The following is a 12,187-nucleotide window of genomic DNA, read 5'->3' on the forward strand; positions in this document are numbered from 1 at the left end:
TAAGGGTGACTTTTAGAAAAAAACAGTATCAACTCTTGTGTGTAAAGTCTTCAGTATGTGATGATAAATAGGGAATTTGGGAGAATATTTTAAAATTTAGAATACAGACTGGTATTGTGGCACATACTTATAAATCCTGCTACTAGGGAAGCTGAGGCTGGTAGATCCATGGAGCTTGGAGGTTCTGTGCTGCAATGAGCTGAGCCAATCAGGTCAACACTAATGCTAGCCATGAGCTGGAGGGATGAACTCCTGAAAGCTGGGACTACCAGGCTGCCCAAGAAGGGATGAACTGGCCTATGTCAGAAACTGGGCAGGTCAAAAGTTCCAGTGATGATCAGTCGGGTTCATTAGTGGCTACTTCTGCACTTCCAATCTCAGAGATAGGAAGACTCAGTCTCCACCATACCCCACCTCTCCCTTGCCAAAAAAAACCAACAACAAAACCTAGGAGACACATGGATCTGTATTTTTGGCCCTGCTACTGACTCTCTTCCTCATCCTTCCTCTCTTGTCCCTAAATTCTTAGGGATGATGTGATACCCTCATTAGCTTGTTGGTATTTTGAAAAAGAAAAGCTTTCTAAGTGCTTGGTTTTATTTTGCTTTTTCTCCCCCACTGTGTAGAGTGGTGAGTCTTGGTTTTCTCGTTGGCTACATGGGAAAAAAAAGACAGAAGCTTATCTGCCAGATGACACAAACAAATCAGTAAGTGTTTTTAAATATGACCAACTAATTTGCCCATATATTTTTTAGCCCACAAATACATTTAAAACCAGGCTGAAGGGCAAGTTTAGAAATTTTAATAAAAATGAGAAATATATCAACAGCTCATAGTAAGTATATGTATAAAATGGAGACAGCTAGGTGTTTCACTGGCTAACTTTGTGACCCTGGGCAAGTCACTTAACCTCTTTTTGCTTTAATCTACTGGAGAAAGAAATGGTAAACTATTCCAGTATTTTTTCCAAGGAAACCCCATGGACTTCAGTGGTATGATCTGGTCCACGAGGTTGTTGACAAGATAACAGAGTTGGACATGATTCAGCAACAATAAAATATGTATAAAATAATTATTAAATGATGTGGAGCCCTCTAATCGCAGTTCTGTCTTCTGTATTTAACAAGTTAGGATAAACTAGATAATTAAGAAAATTAAAATGTCATAAATTAATCTCTTTATGCTGTTTATTTGATTTTAAATCTTTACAGATTGTTTGGGATGGAAAGAAACAGCGCTGGGTGAATTTAGATGAGCCAGAAGAAGAGGTAAAACATTTGCTTTAACTAAGAAAGAAGAGCCTTTTTTTTCTTTTTAGTTTTCATTGATATCTTTTTGTATCACCTTTTTTCCCCAATATGCCTTTCCCTTCTTCTAGAGAGCCTTTCCTTATGATAAAGAATAGAAAAAAAAGAAGGGAAAAAAAGTTCAAAACTAGCCTCGATGTAAACTAAATCTGACATTATATGTATTGTTCTACACCCATAGTCATCCCCTCCCCTGCAAAGCAGGAGGGAGGTATATTCTTATATCTCTCAGAGTCTTTTTTATATTTATACTTTTATGGAATTCAGTTTTGATTTTTTTTTTACTGCTGTTCTTTTCATTTACAATCTTGTGGTCTTTGCATATATTGGTTTCCAGGTTTTACTTCATTTTTCATCAATTCATATAGGTCTTTCCACATTTCTCTTTGTCTACCATATTGATCATTTCTTGCAGTGAAGTAATTTTCCATTATAGTCAAGTACCACAGTTTATTTAGCTATTCCCCAATAAATTAGCACCTACTTTATTTTTAGTTCTTTTAATTACAAAAAAAAAATGCTGCTTTAACTATTTAAGAGTATTTTTGAGAATTTTCTTTTTATCATTGACTTCTTTGGCAGTATATTTCTAGCAGTGTGATATGGATATTTTAGTTACATTCTTAGCTCAATTCTAGTTTGCTTTCCAGAAAGATTGGACCACTTCAAAGGTACACTAACAGTGCATCAGTGTGCCCCATCTTTTGACAGCCTTTCAACATTGACTATTTCTATTTTTTGTCATCTTTACTAATTTGTCATGATACTTCAGAGTTGTTTTAATTTGTGTTGATCTTTCCTTAGACCAGTCTTTCATATGGTTATTAGTAGTTGATAAAGTTATTGGGAGAATTGTTGGTTCATACCTTTTGATCACTTATTCATGGGTGAAGGGCTTTTGGTGTAATATATTTGTGTTCATTCCCCATATACTCTTAGCAGAGATAATTTGATGCAAAGATTTATTTTTCCCCTAAAGGACCACTCACCTTATCCTAGTTGTGGTTGTGTTAATGCAAAAGCTTTTCAATTTCATGTAATCAAAATTTTTGATTTTTTGAATTGCCCCATCATACCTTTTTGGTTATTAATGCCCCCTTTGGCCATCTGTTTCTTTTCTAATATTTTTATGGTGTAACCTTTAATATTCAGGTCATTTACTTATTTTGAGTTTATTATGGTATCCCAAACTCTTTTCTTATTTGGAAAAAAGGCTTTTTAAGAACAAAAAATGGGCTGTTTTCCAGCTATATTTGCAAATTTTATCTTTGCCTCTTGTAAACTCACTAAATATACAATCTTCAATTTTGATCAGATTTTATTTTACTTTGTTCCTGAAGTTAGCTGTTCAATCTTTTTTTCTTTGCAGAACAAACCACCACCTCCACCTCCAATATCATTGCCTAAGCTTCCTCAGGTTGCTGCTCCTCCAGGTCCTGGTGGCTCCCCTAATACTTCTGTTAACATGTTTTCCAGAAAAGCAGGTAACAGTGTCAAAACTGGAATGTAGAACACGCATAGATTTTATTCATTAAACAAGTATTTTGGATTTAAGAACTATAAAACACTGACAAGTTAAAACAGTTTTTCACCTCATTTTAAATGCATTTATTGACTCTTGGGGGGGGGGGTGAGGCAGTTGGAGTCAAGTGACTTGCCCAGGGTCACACAGCAAGTAAGTATTAAGTGTCTGAGGTCGGATTCGAACTCAGGTTCTGAATCCAGGGCCGGTGCTCTATCTACTGTGCCAGCTAGCTGCCCTGCATTTATTGACTTTTATGGGAGTGTGTATGTGTGTGTGCATACAAAAACCCAATTCCTTTAGTATATATAGAATTTTAGAATTTAGAGCTCGTGAGGATCTTAGGGATTATATTGTCCAGTTCCCCATGAGGCCAAGACTGAGACATAGATCCTTTGGCTCTAACTTGTTTATAAATTTTCAGATACTATGCTTTCCTGGTTTGGGTGCAGAGAAATGTAAAATTAATAGAAAATATAAAGGAATAAAAACTTAAGTTTCTTTTTAGATCTTTGTTGAATTTTATTTTCCCCCGATTACACGTAAAAATAATTTTAACATCCTTTTTTTTTTCTTTTCTTTTTTTTTGGTGAGGCAATTGGGGGTTAAGTGACTTGCCCAGGGTCACACAGCTAGAAATTGTTAAGTGTCTGAGACCGGATTTGAACTCAGATCCTCCTGATGCCAGGGCCGGTGCTCTATCCACTGTGCCACCTAGCTGCCCCCAACATCCATTTTTAAAACTGTGTTCCAGATTCTCTTTACCCCTCCCTGCCAACCCCCTGCTTTTAAGAATGCAAGCAATTTGGGCAGCTAGGTGGCACAGTGGATAGAGCACTGGCCCTGGATATTCAGGAGGACTTGAGTTCAAACCCGGCCTCATACACTTGATACTTACTAGCTGTGTGACCCTGGACAAGTCACTTAACCCTAATTGCCTCACCAAAAAAACAAACAAAGAATGTAAGCAATTCAATATAAGTTATACATGTGTAGTCATGCAAAACATTTCCACATTAGTCAGGTTAAAAACTTTTTTTTTTGTGGGGCAATGAGGGTTAAGTGACTTGCCCCCAGGGTCACACAGCAGCTAGTAAGTGTCAAGTGTCTGAGGCTGGATTTGAACTCAGGTCCTCTATAAATTTAATTTTCAAGGATATATAATTTCATTGATTTGAGTATTGCATTGAAACACATCTCAAGTCCTCTGCATGGTAGTGGATGGTCTTGTCTCAGAGTTTCTGTAACACAAAAATCTATTACTTTGTAGCCAACCTACTGATTAGCCTCTTGGAGCATACCTAGCTGCATACTTGGCCAGCAGACACACTATCTGTCAACAGATACAAATCAATAAAACTTGATAGAACCTGCCAGAATTTACATTGCCCTGGCCTAAACTTCTAGAATCAGGATCACCTCCATGACACAGTGAGGCATCAGAATAGGACTTGAACAGAGACGATAATTTAGATAGAAAGCAGTGGGACAATCTTTTTACCACTCTCTTTACCTCTAAAAAGAAAAGCTAGACAAAAAGCATACATCAGATCTAAAGTGTTAAAGGTACTGCATGCATCTTTAAAATTCATTCTTGTCATTTCTTCCCTGACAAAATAAAAATTGAATTTTTGATATTAAAAAAATGGCTGGTTATGTTGGTATTAATTAGGATTCCTTCTTCACAGCAGGAACAAGAGCTCGTTATGTTGATGTCTTAAACCCAACTGGAACAAAACAAAGTGGACCTGTTCCTGCACCCTCAGAGTTATTTGCTCCACTAGCACCACTTCCTATTCCTTCAAACTTGTTTGTACCAAATTCAGGTATGCCAAACAATGAACCTCTGCTTAATACTTCATGAAAGCCTTGCCCTTAACCACAGACCTTATTTCTAAATTCTGATTTTTTGTTTCTTGCCACAAGGATAACGATGACAGAAATTAAAATCTACTCTGTTGCTTCTCTGTAAAGAGCTTTGTTAAAGACTTTAAAAATTAAAAAGCCAAGGTCTCAGCTACACATTTGATAGTTATAATCACTTTCAGAATGACCCCATTGTTAAAAGAACATCGTTAATTTTTTTAAGTGATCAAAATTGAATTTACCAAAGAGATTTTAGTTTGAATAATGGCAGAATGGTTCTCTTTTTTCACTAAAACAGAGGAGCAGCCTTTGGAAAACAGTAACATCGAGGGGCAGTCACCAGATGGATACCAGCCTGATCCAGAGCCTACAACTGAACCACAGGTAAACAGTGAGGAGCAAGAAATATTTACAGTTAACTTTAGGAAATGACTTTTATTCAAAATTAGAAGGGAGGCAGAAAGCTGGGAAACAATTTTTATGGCCAGTACTTCTGATAAAGGCCTCATTTCTTTTTGTTGTTATTGTTGTTGTTGTTGTTTTTTAGTGAGGCAATTGGGGTTAAGTGACTTGCCCAGGGTCACACAGCTGGTAAGTGTTAAGTGTCTAAGGCCAGATTTGAACTCAGGTACTCCTGACTCCAGGGCCGGTGCTCTATCCACTGCGCCACCTAGCTGCCCTAAAGGCCTCATTTCTAAAATATACAGGGAACTAAATCAAATTTATAAGAATCCAAGTCATTCCCCAATTGAGAAATGGTCAAAGGATTTGAACAGGCAGTTTTCTGATGAAGAAACCAAAGCTATCTATTCCCATATGAAAAAATGCTCTAAATCTCTAATGATTAGAGAGATGCAAATTAAAACAACTTTGAGGTACCACCTGACACCTATCAGATTGGCTAAAATTACAAAAAAGGAAAATAATAAATGTTGGAGAAGCTGTGGAAAAATTGGAACACTAATGCATTGTTGGTGGAGCTGTGAATGGATCCAACCATTCTGGAGAGCAATTTGAAATTATGCCCAAAGGGCGATAAAGCTGTGCATACCCTTTGACCCCCAGCAATACCACTTTTGGGTCTTTTTCCCAAAGAGATCATGGAAAGGGGAGAGGGACCCACATGTACAAAAATATTTATAGCTGCTCTGTACGTGGTGGCAAGGAATTGGAAGTTGAGGGGATGCCCATCAATTGGGGAATGGCTGGACAAGTTGTGATATATGAATACAATGGAATACTATTGTGCTATAAGGAAATGACTATTTTGCTGAGCTCTTAAAAAAAATTCAGTTATGTGGCAGCTAGGTGGCCCAGTGGATAGAAAACCGGCCCTGGATTCAGGAGGACCTGAGTTTAAATCCAGCCTCAGACACTTAACACTTACTAGCTGTGTGACCCTGAGCAAGTCACTTAACCCCAATTGCCTCACCCCCCCCCAAAAAAAATTCAGTTATGTTTAAGGTTTTCTTTCCTCATTTAACTTGAGAATAGAAAGGTTGGAAATTGTGTGTTTGTGTTTCATAATTTAGTGATTTTATTCTACTGAGTATAATAGTAAAGGAAATGCCTTTAAAACTACTGTTAATAGTACCAGCAAGGGGCAGCTAGGTGGCGCATTGGATAGAGCACAGGCCCTGGAGTCAGGAGTACCTGAGTTCAAAAATCAGCCTCAGACACTTAACACTTACTAGCTGTGTGACCCTGGGCAAGTCATTTAACCCCAATTTCCTCAAAAAAAAAAAATAGTACCAGCAAAACAAAGGTAGTTTTGACCTCAGAGCATGTCAAAAGTTTCTCTTTTTATAGGCTGGCAGAAAAAAGTTCTTTCTATTAGTAAGGGAAAATCCATTCTACATCCATTGCTGTTCTCTCTGATACCAAGGAATTGAACACTATTTGAGCTGAACAGCCATGACCTTTTTTCTGTTCTTTCTGGTTAGTTGTTAAACTCTGCCACATTGACACCTGGTTCTGAAAACTCAGCTTCAAATATGGACGGTCACCAGTCAGGAGAGGTAGGATTTTTTTTCTCCCTTCAGATGGAACAGTAGTAATTTTTTTACAGTCATTTGTATTGGTTTGAGTTTTTGAAATAGGATGTTTAGTGAGTTTTGTATTCATTATATATTTGGTTTATGAAATATAAATTAAAGGCTAGAAAACAGAGTTGAATGCAAAAAAAAAGTGTCAGATGTGTTCATTTTTCTGCTAGGAACATTTTTTTCTATTTTAAGTGGGTCTTTAAATGTTCCAAAATTAAGAGTTTTAAAGTTTAGGTTTTACTTACTTTCTTCTTCCTCATCCTAGCATGTAATAATTATTTTAATCTCTCAAGTAAGTGCTGCTTTAAAGGGGAAAAGCTGGCTTAGGTTAAATGGATTCAGTTCCTCCCCCATCTAATTATTATCAACTCTAATTATTTCTTACTAAATAAAACTACTTGTTTTAAAAATGAATTTTAAACTAACTGGCTTTGAAAAATTTTATATCTGGTTGACTCTAATGGTAACATAAAACTTTTTAAAAATAAAATTTATGGCTTGGGGCAGTGACATGCATGATGATTTTTTTATTTGTGTGTGTTTTGTGTGTGTTCTTGCTATTTTGTAGCTTTCGCGCTGTAGTTCAATGAGTTCATTATCTCGTGAAGTAAGCCAGCATTTTAATCAGGTACATGTGGCTGGCAGTTTTCAGTTAACGTGGAAGCCTTTTCTGTTTGTTTGTTTCATTCCATTCCCCCCCCCCCCCCCCCGTTTTGGAGGGGGTGGGGAAAATTTGGTGGGTAGGGGGTCTGGATATGTTCACTTTCTAACATTTCTCACCCTATTATTTCTCCAAATATAAATTAAAGATGCAGTGTTCCTTGCAGTATTTGGTCTTAAGGGTTTTGATTTTTAATATACTGATACACTGAAGAGAAAACTTATTTCAAAATATTCATTGTTTAGGAGCATATTATTTGGATTCATTTCCTTAAGTGTCTTAATTGAAATGTTTGATCTCACCAATGTGAGGTATGACTCTGAAGGCTTGAAACAAGGTGCTGCACTTGGGAAATCAAGTTAGACTCTCTGTACTTGAAGTCATGAAGTTGTGTTTGTAGCAATAATAACCCTGTGACCATCCTTTTTAGGCAGTAAAGGAATGCTTCATCTTTATGTGTATCATAGACTTAGATTTTGTTTATGTTGGGGCCACTAGAAAAGTTGGTCATGGCTTTTTATGTTTACATTAAAATAATGAGTGTTGTTATTTGACCCTTTTAAAGTCTTATATAACATATAAACTATTAACTGCTACAGACTACTACTTTAGTAACATTCCATTGGTGCTGGGCTCTCCTAATTTGTGCATGCTTTGGTTTTCAAAGCTTCTTTGATTCTGCATGCTACATTATGTTTTTACCATTTTCTGTGGGCCAATAAATAACCCCAGAGTTACAAGAAGTGCCTAAGATCTGTTCTGTTTCCATGTGAGTTTTGAATCATTTCTCCATAGACATTAGAAATACTTATTTGAAATGCTATCTGTTTTCTACAAATGGGCAATAGGTAAAGTAAATTTTATTGTTTAATATGGTGTTAATGAAGTGGGTTATTCATGGTTTCCAGCCTCCCAGTCTGCCACCACCAGGAGGAGCTACAGTGGGGACAGTACCATTCTATAATCCTTCTCACTTTGCACAAGTAGGTGACATACTTTCTATCTTCACTGTTGTTTATGATATATATGTTTAATGATTCTTTCCCTCCTGTACTTCCCTCCTCACCCCCAAGTACCAGTAAAAATTCTTGGAGCAGGGAGCAGCTAGGTGGCACAATGGATAAAGCACTGGCCCTGGATTCAGGAGGACCTGAGTTCAGATGCGGCTTCAGACACTTGACACTTACTAGCTGTGTGACCCTGGGCAAGACATTTAACCCTCAATGCCCCACCCCCCCAGAAAATTGGAGCAGCTTATCTGTTCTTCATCTTTGTCTTTTTGGCATAACTATGTTCTCACTACCTACACCTAGAGGCAGCCAGGTTATAAAAACAGAGTGCCTGGAGGTAGGAAAACCTCAATTTTATGTATCTTCAGATACTTACTAGCTATGTGACCCTGTTACTTAGCAAATCACTTTACCTCTATGTGTATTGATTTTCTCATTGTAAAATGGGAATAATAATAGCACCTGCCTCCCAGGTTTATGGGCAACGAGGTGGCACAGTGGCTAGTACCCTGGGCTTAAAATCAGAAAGACTCATCTTCACGAGTTCAAATCCAGTCTTAGACATTTATTAGCTGTGTGATCCTGAGCAAGTCACTTAGTCCTGTTTTGCCTTGGTCTCCTCATCAGTAAAATGGACTGGAGAAGGAAATGGCAAATCACTCCAGTATCTTTGCCAAGAAAACCCCAAATAGGGTCATGAAGAGTCAGACATGACTGAAATAACTCAGCAGCAACAACCCAGGGTTGTTTTGAGAACCAAATAAGAATATTTGTAAAGTGCTTAGCACAGTCCCTGGTGCATAGTAAATACTTTATAAATCCTTCTTCCCTTCCACCATTTTCCCCTCCCTTCTTCCTTCTTTTTTCCTTCCTTTTATTAGACTTCCTTTTCTTTCTTTTTATATACACAGCTATGTGCTTCATCTGCTTGTACTTGTTGATAGTTTACCTTGATAGCATATCATTTATTTTTGTTAAATTTGCAACAGATTAGGTTGCAGGACATAGTCTCTCTACTCCTGCACCCTCCCCCTCCCCCCCCCCAAAAAAAATTGTTAGGAGTTTAGCTGCTACAGAAATGTTGACTAATTGAATAAACATAATAAATCATCAAATTATTAAAACTTTATTTTTTTTACTGATAGCCAAACCTAAAGCTTTTTTTGGGGGGGGGTGAGGCAATTGGGGTTAAGTGACTTGCCCAGGGTCACACAGCTAGTAAGTGTCAAGTGTCTGAGGCTGGACTTGAACTCATGTCCTCCTGAATCCAGGGCCAGCACTCTATTGACTGCGCCACCTAGCTGCCCCCACTTAAAGCTTTTTAAAGAGAAAATAAGACTATTTTAAAGGAAGTGAAATTTTAAAATTAGATGACTTTTTGTAAATTTAACATTGAACAATCAGTTCAGTAAGTTAATTTTGTTTAGTTGTCTTTAAATTAGGTTCAGTGAATAAAATATCTTAATTTCTCAATCATTCCCTCTAAATCTTCATCGGGATTCTTGGTAACTTTTGCTGTGTGGTGTTATTTGGTTCACCAAAAATATTTTACAAGTTTGTCATTTCATGAACAGTGATTCAGTATTCCTGTTGCCCTACAGCCTCTCCTAGGGGTTGGATTTTAGTGTATTGGATTTTATTGATTTTAATTATTTTTGCCATTTTGACAAGTTTAAGTTGGTACCTCCAAGTAGTCTTAATTTGCATATCTTTGATTATTAGTGAGGTTGAATATCTTTTCTAGTAATTATTAACAATTTGTGATTCCTCTTTTGAAAAATGTTCTCTTTATATCTTTTTACCATAAAAATGCACTTAAATTTAAACAATTTTTTTTATTTGACACCATAGACAACTTAGGAATTTTCCAAATTCCAGCAGTTAAACTAGTTGCAGTGGTTATATTGTAAAATATCTCTATTCACTTAGAAAAATATACCTCTTTTTCTTTCAGTTGTAATGGCCTGTTTAATCTTTATCATATACCTCCATTTTAGTTTGATTTTCTTCCCCTCATAAGCTATGTAATTATATATTACAAGAAAACTTTTATTACTTCTATATGTAATTGGGACCATAAAGTTTGTGACTTAATGCAATTTATTTCATTTCAGCCATCTACCATGACTGGAAGTTCCAGACTGGGAAGAATTGGTCAGAGGAAATACCCAACACTGAAGTAGACTATTTTATCCTTTGGATTAGCTATTGGAACACTTGAAATTCTTCTGATATACTGATAATTCAGATTTATTGCACATGGTATAGCTACTCTGTTCTGAAATTGACATAGCAGTAATTTAATACTGATTTTTCTTCTGGTTTCCTTTTCTTGTAGTCCATGTGTGAATTATTGTTAAAAATAATTCCACATTACCTTTAAGATCCTAGTTGGAAAGGCTAAATCTATGAAGTTTTAGAGGGAAATAGTTGATGTCTGTTACTCATACCAACTTCAGATCTGCAACCAAAGGCAGTTAGTTCCCTCGTCCTCATAATTTTGGAACCTAGTAGATTGATTTAAGAATGCAAAATTAGTTTTTGCCCTAGTTACAGAAGTGCATTTCCTTTCCTGTAGCAAGTATGTTTCCACTTTTACCTAACTCTCTGTGGCCTTACTAGGACCATGACTAATTTTAATGCACATAAAGTTACAGTGATGTTTGTCTACATATGAAGGGTTTTCAGTTATCAAGAGAGAATCAGCAAAAGAATATGTATCTTAGGCTATGACTGGCGCACACCGATCTTGGGGGCCACAGCTGATCCAAATTAGCCATTGTTAAATGAAAACTGTGACTGTAATAAATTTGGTTTGGATTTTATCTAGTATGTATGTAGCTTGTGTTTAGGTTCATTGTAAAAGAAATTGTATAGTACGAAACGCTCTTGTATAATAGTCAATGTACTCTTCTGAGGAGTGATTTTTTTTTACAGTGCAATATGGTTAAGTTGCTTCTTTTTTTTCTCTCATACTATTGGAACAGTTTAATTGAGATGGTCACATCTTGAAAATGGTTAAACAGAATAGAATACTGTCTGAAATCCTGGAATCTGTTATTTCTGCCCCCAAACAGTTTCTATGTTACGGTCTTAAGTAGCTTATATGTTGAATATTGGTCATGCTAAACTGCAAATATTGACCTCTACCTAATGAACTTGAAAATCTTTTAGGTTTAATTTTTAGAATATTTTCAATACTATTCATACTGGTTAAGTTTGAAGAGGCCCAATGAGAGAGAAGATTTAATATTTATAAAATCAGTAGGTCATACTTTAGGTTTTGCTGGGGGAAGATGAATAATTTGTTACTTTGGTATTGGAACTTCTAAGAGTAGAAGTGATGTAAATGTGGAATTAGCATTGGTCCTTCCTTTTTATCTAGCTAACGTTTGGATTAAATGGGGGGGAGAAATTTAAATTCCAAAATGTTTTTCAGGGTTATACAATTAAACTTAGAATTTTCAACTTATAAAAGGGCAAGTCTTGGTGGAAATACAGTCTTTTGTTTAATGGTCCATAATCTTAACTCCTGGACTCTATTTCATCAACTGTCAGTGTGATTTTCTTTGGTCTTCAAAACTTTGTTTGGATCTTTGGCTTCCTACAGTTCAGCCCTGCTGCCGATTGTTCTTTCCGCATAGACTGCCAAACACCTTTTAATTCAAGAAGGCTTCCTCTGATCTGGGAGCTGCTATTTTTCCTAAAAGTGTTAGATTTGACACTGTAAATTCTTAAATAAAATATTTTGCGCTCTGGAGCACTTTCATATTTTA

General features: G+C 36.4%; 1 protein-coding gene across 6 annotated transcripts in view; it reads left to right on the forward strand.

Annotated features, from left to right (window-relative positions):
* The window catches only part of SEC16A (SEC16 homolog A, endoplasmic reticulum export factor), a 58,023-nt gene extending 45,836 nt beyond the window's left edge, over positions 1-12,187 (forward strand). For 3 of the 6 annotated variants that reach the window (XM_043983473.1, XM_043983469.1, XM_043983474.1), the window contains 9 exons: positions 627-707; positions 1,212-1,268; positions 2,677-2,791; positions 4,518-4,655; positions 4,994-5,079; positions 6,639-6,713; positions 7,309-7,368; positions 8,310-8,384; positions 10,526-12,187. In XM_043983473.1, the coding sequence (XP_043839408.1) occupies positions 627-707; positions 1,212-1,268; positions 2,677-2,791; positions 4,518-4,655; positions 4,994-5,079; positions 6,639-6,713; positions 7,309-7,368; positions 8,310-8,384; positions 10,526-10,594 (756 nt within the window). In that variant the 3' untranslated portion in view covers positions 10,595-12,187. The remainder of the gene's footprint in view (positions 1-626; positions 708-1,211; positions 1,269-2,676; positions 2,792-4,517; positions 4,656-4,993; positions 5,080-6,638; positions 6,714-7,308; positions 7,369-8,309; positions 8,385-10,525) is intronic. The other 3 variants (XM_043983470.1, XM_043983471.1, XM_043983472.1) reach the window with 3 other exon arrangements.

This window comes from Dromiciops gliroides, chromosome 2, assembly GCF_019393635.1.
Source record: "Dromiciops gliroides isolate mDroGli1 chromosome 2, mDroGli1.pri, whole genome shotgun sequence".
NCBI classification, from domain to species: Eukaryota; Metazoa; Chordata; class Mammalia; order Microbiotheria; family Microbiotheriidae; genus Dromiciops; species Dromiciops gliroides.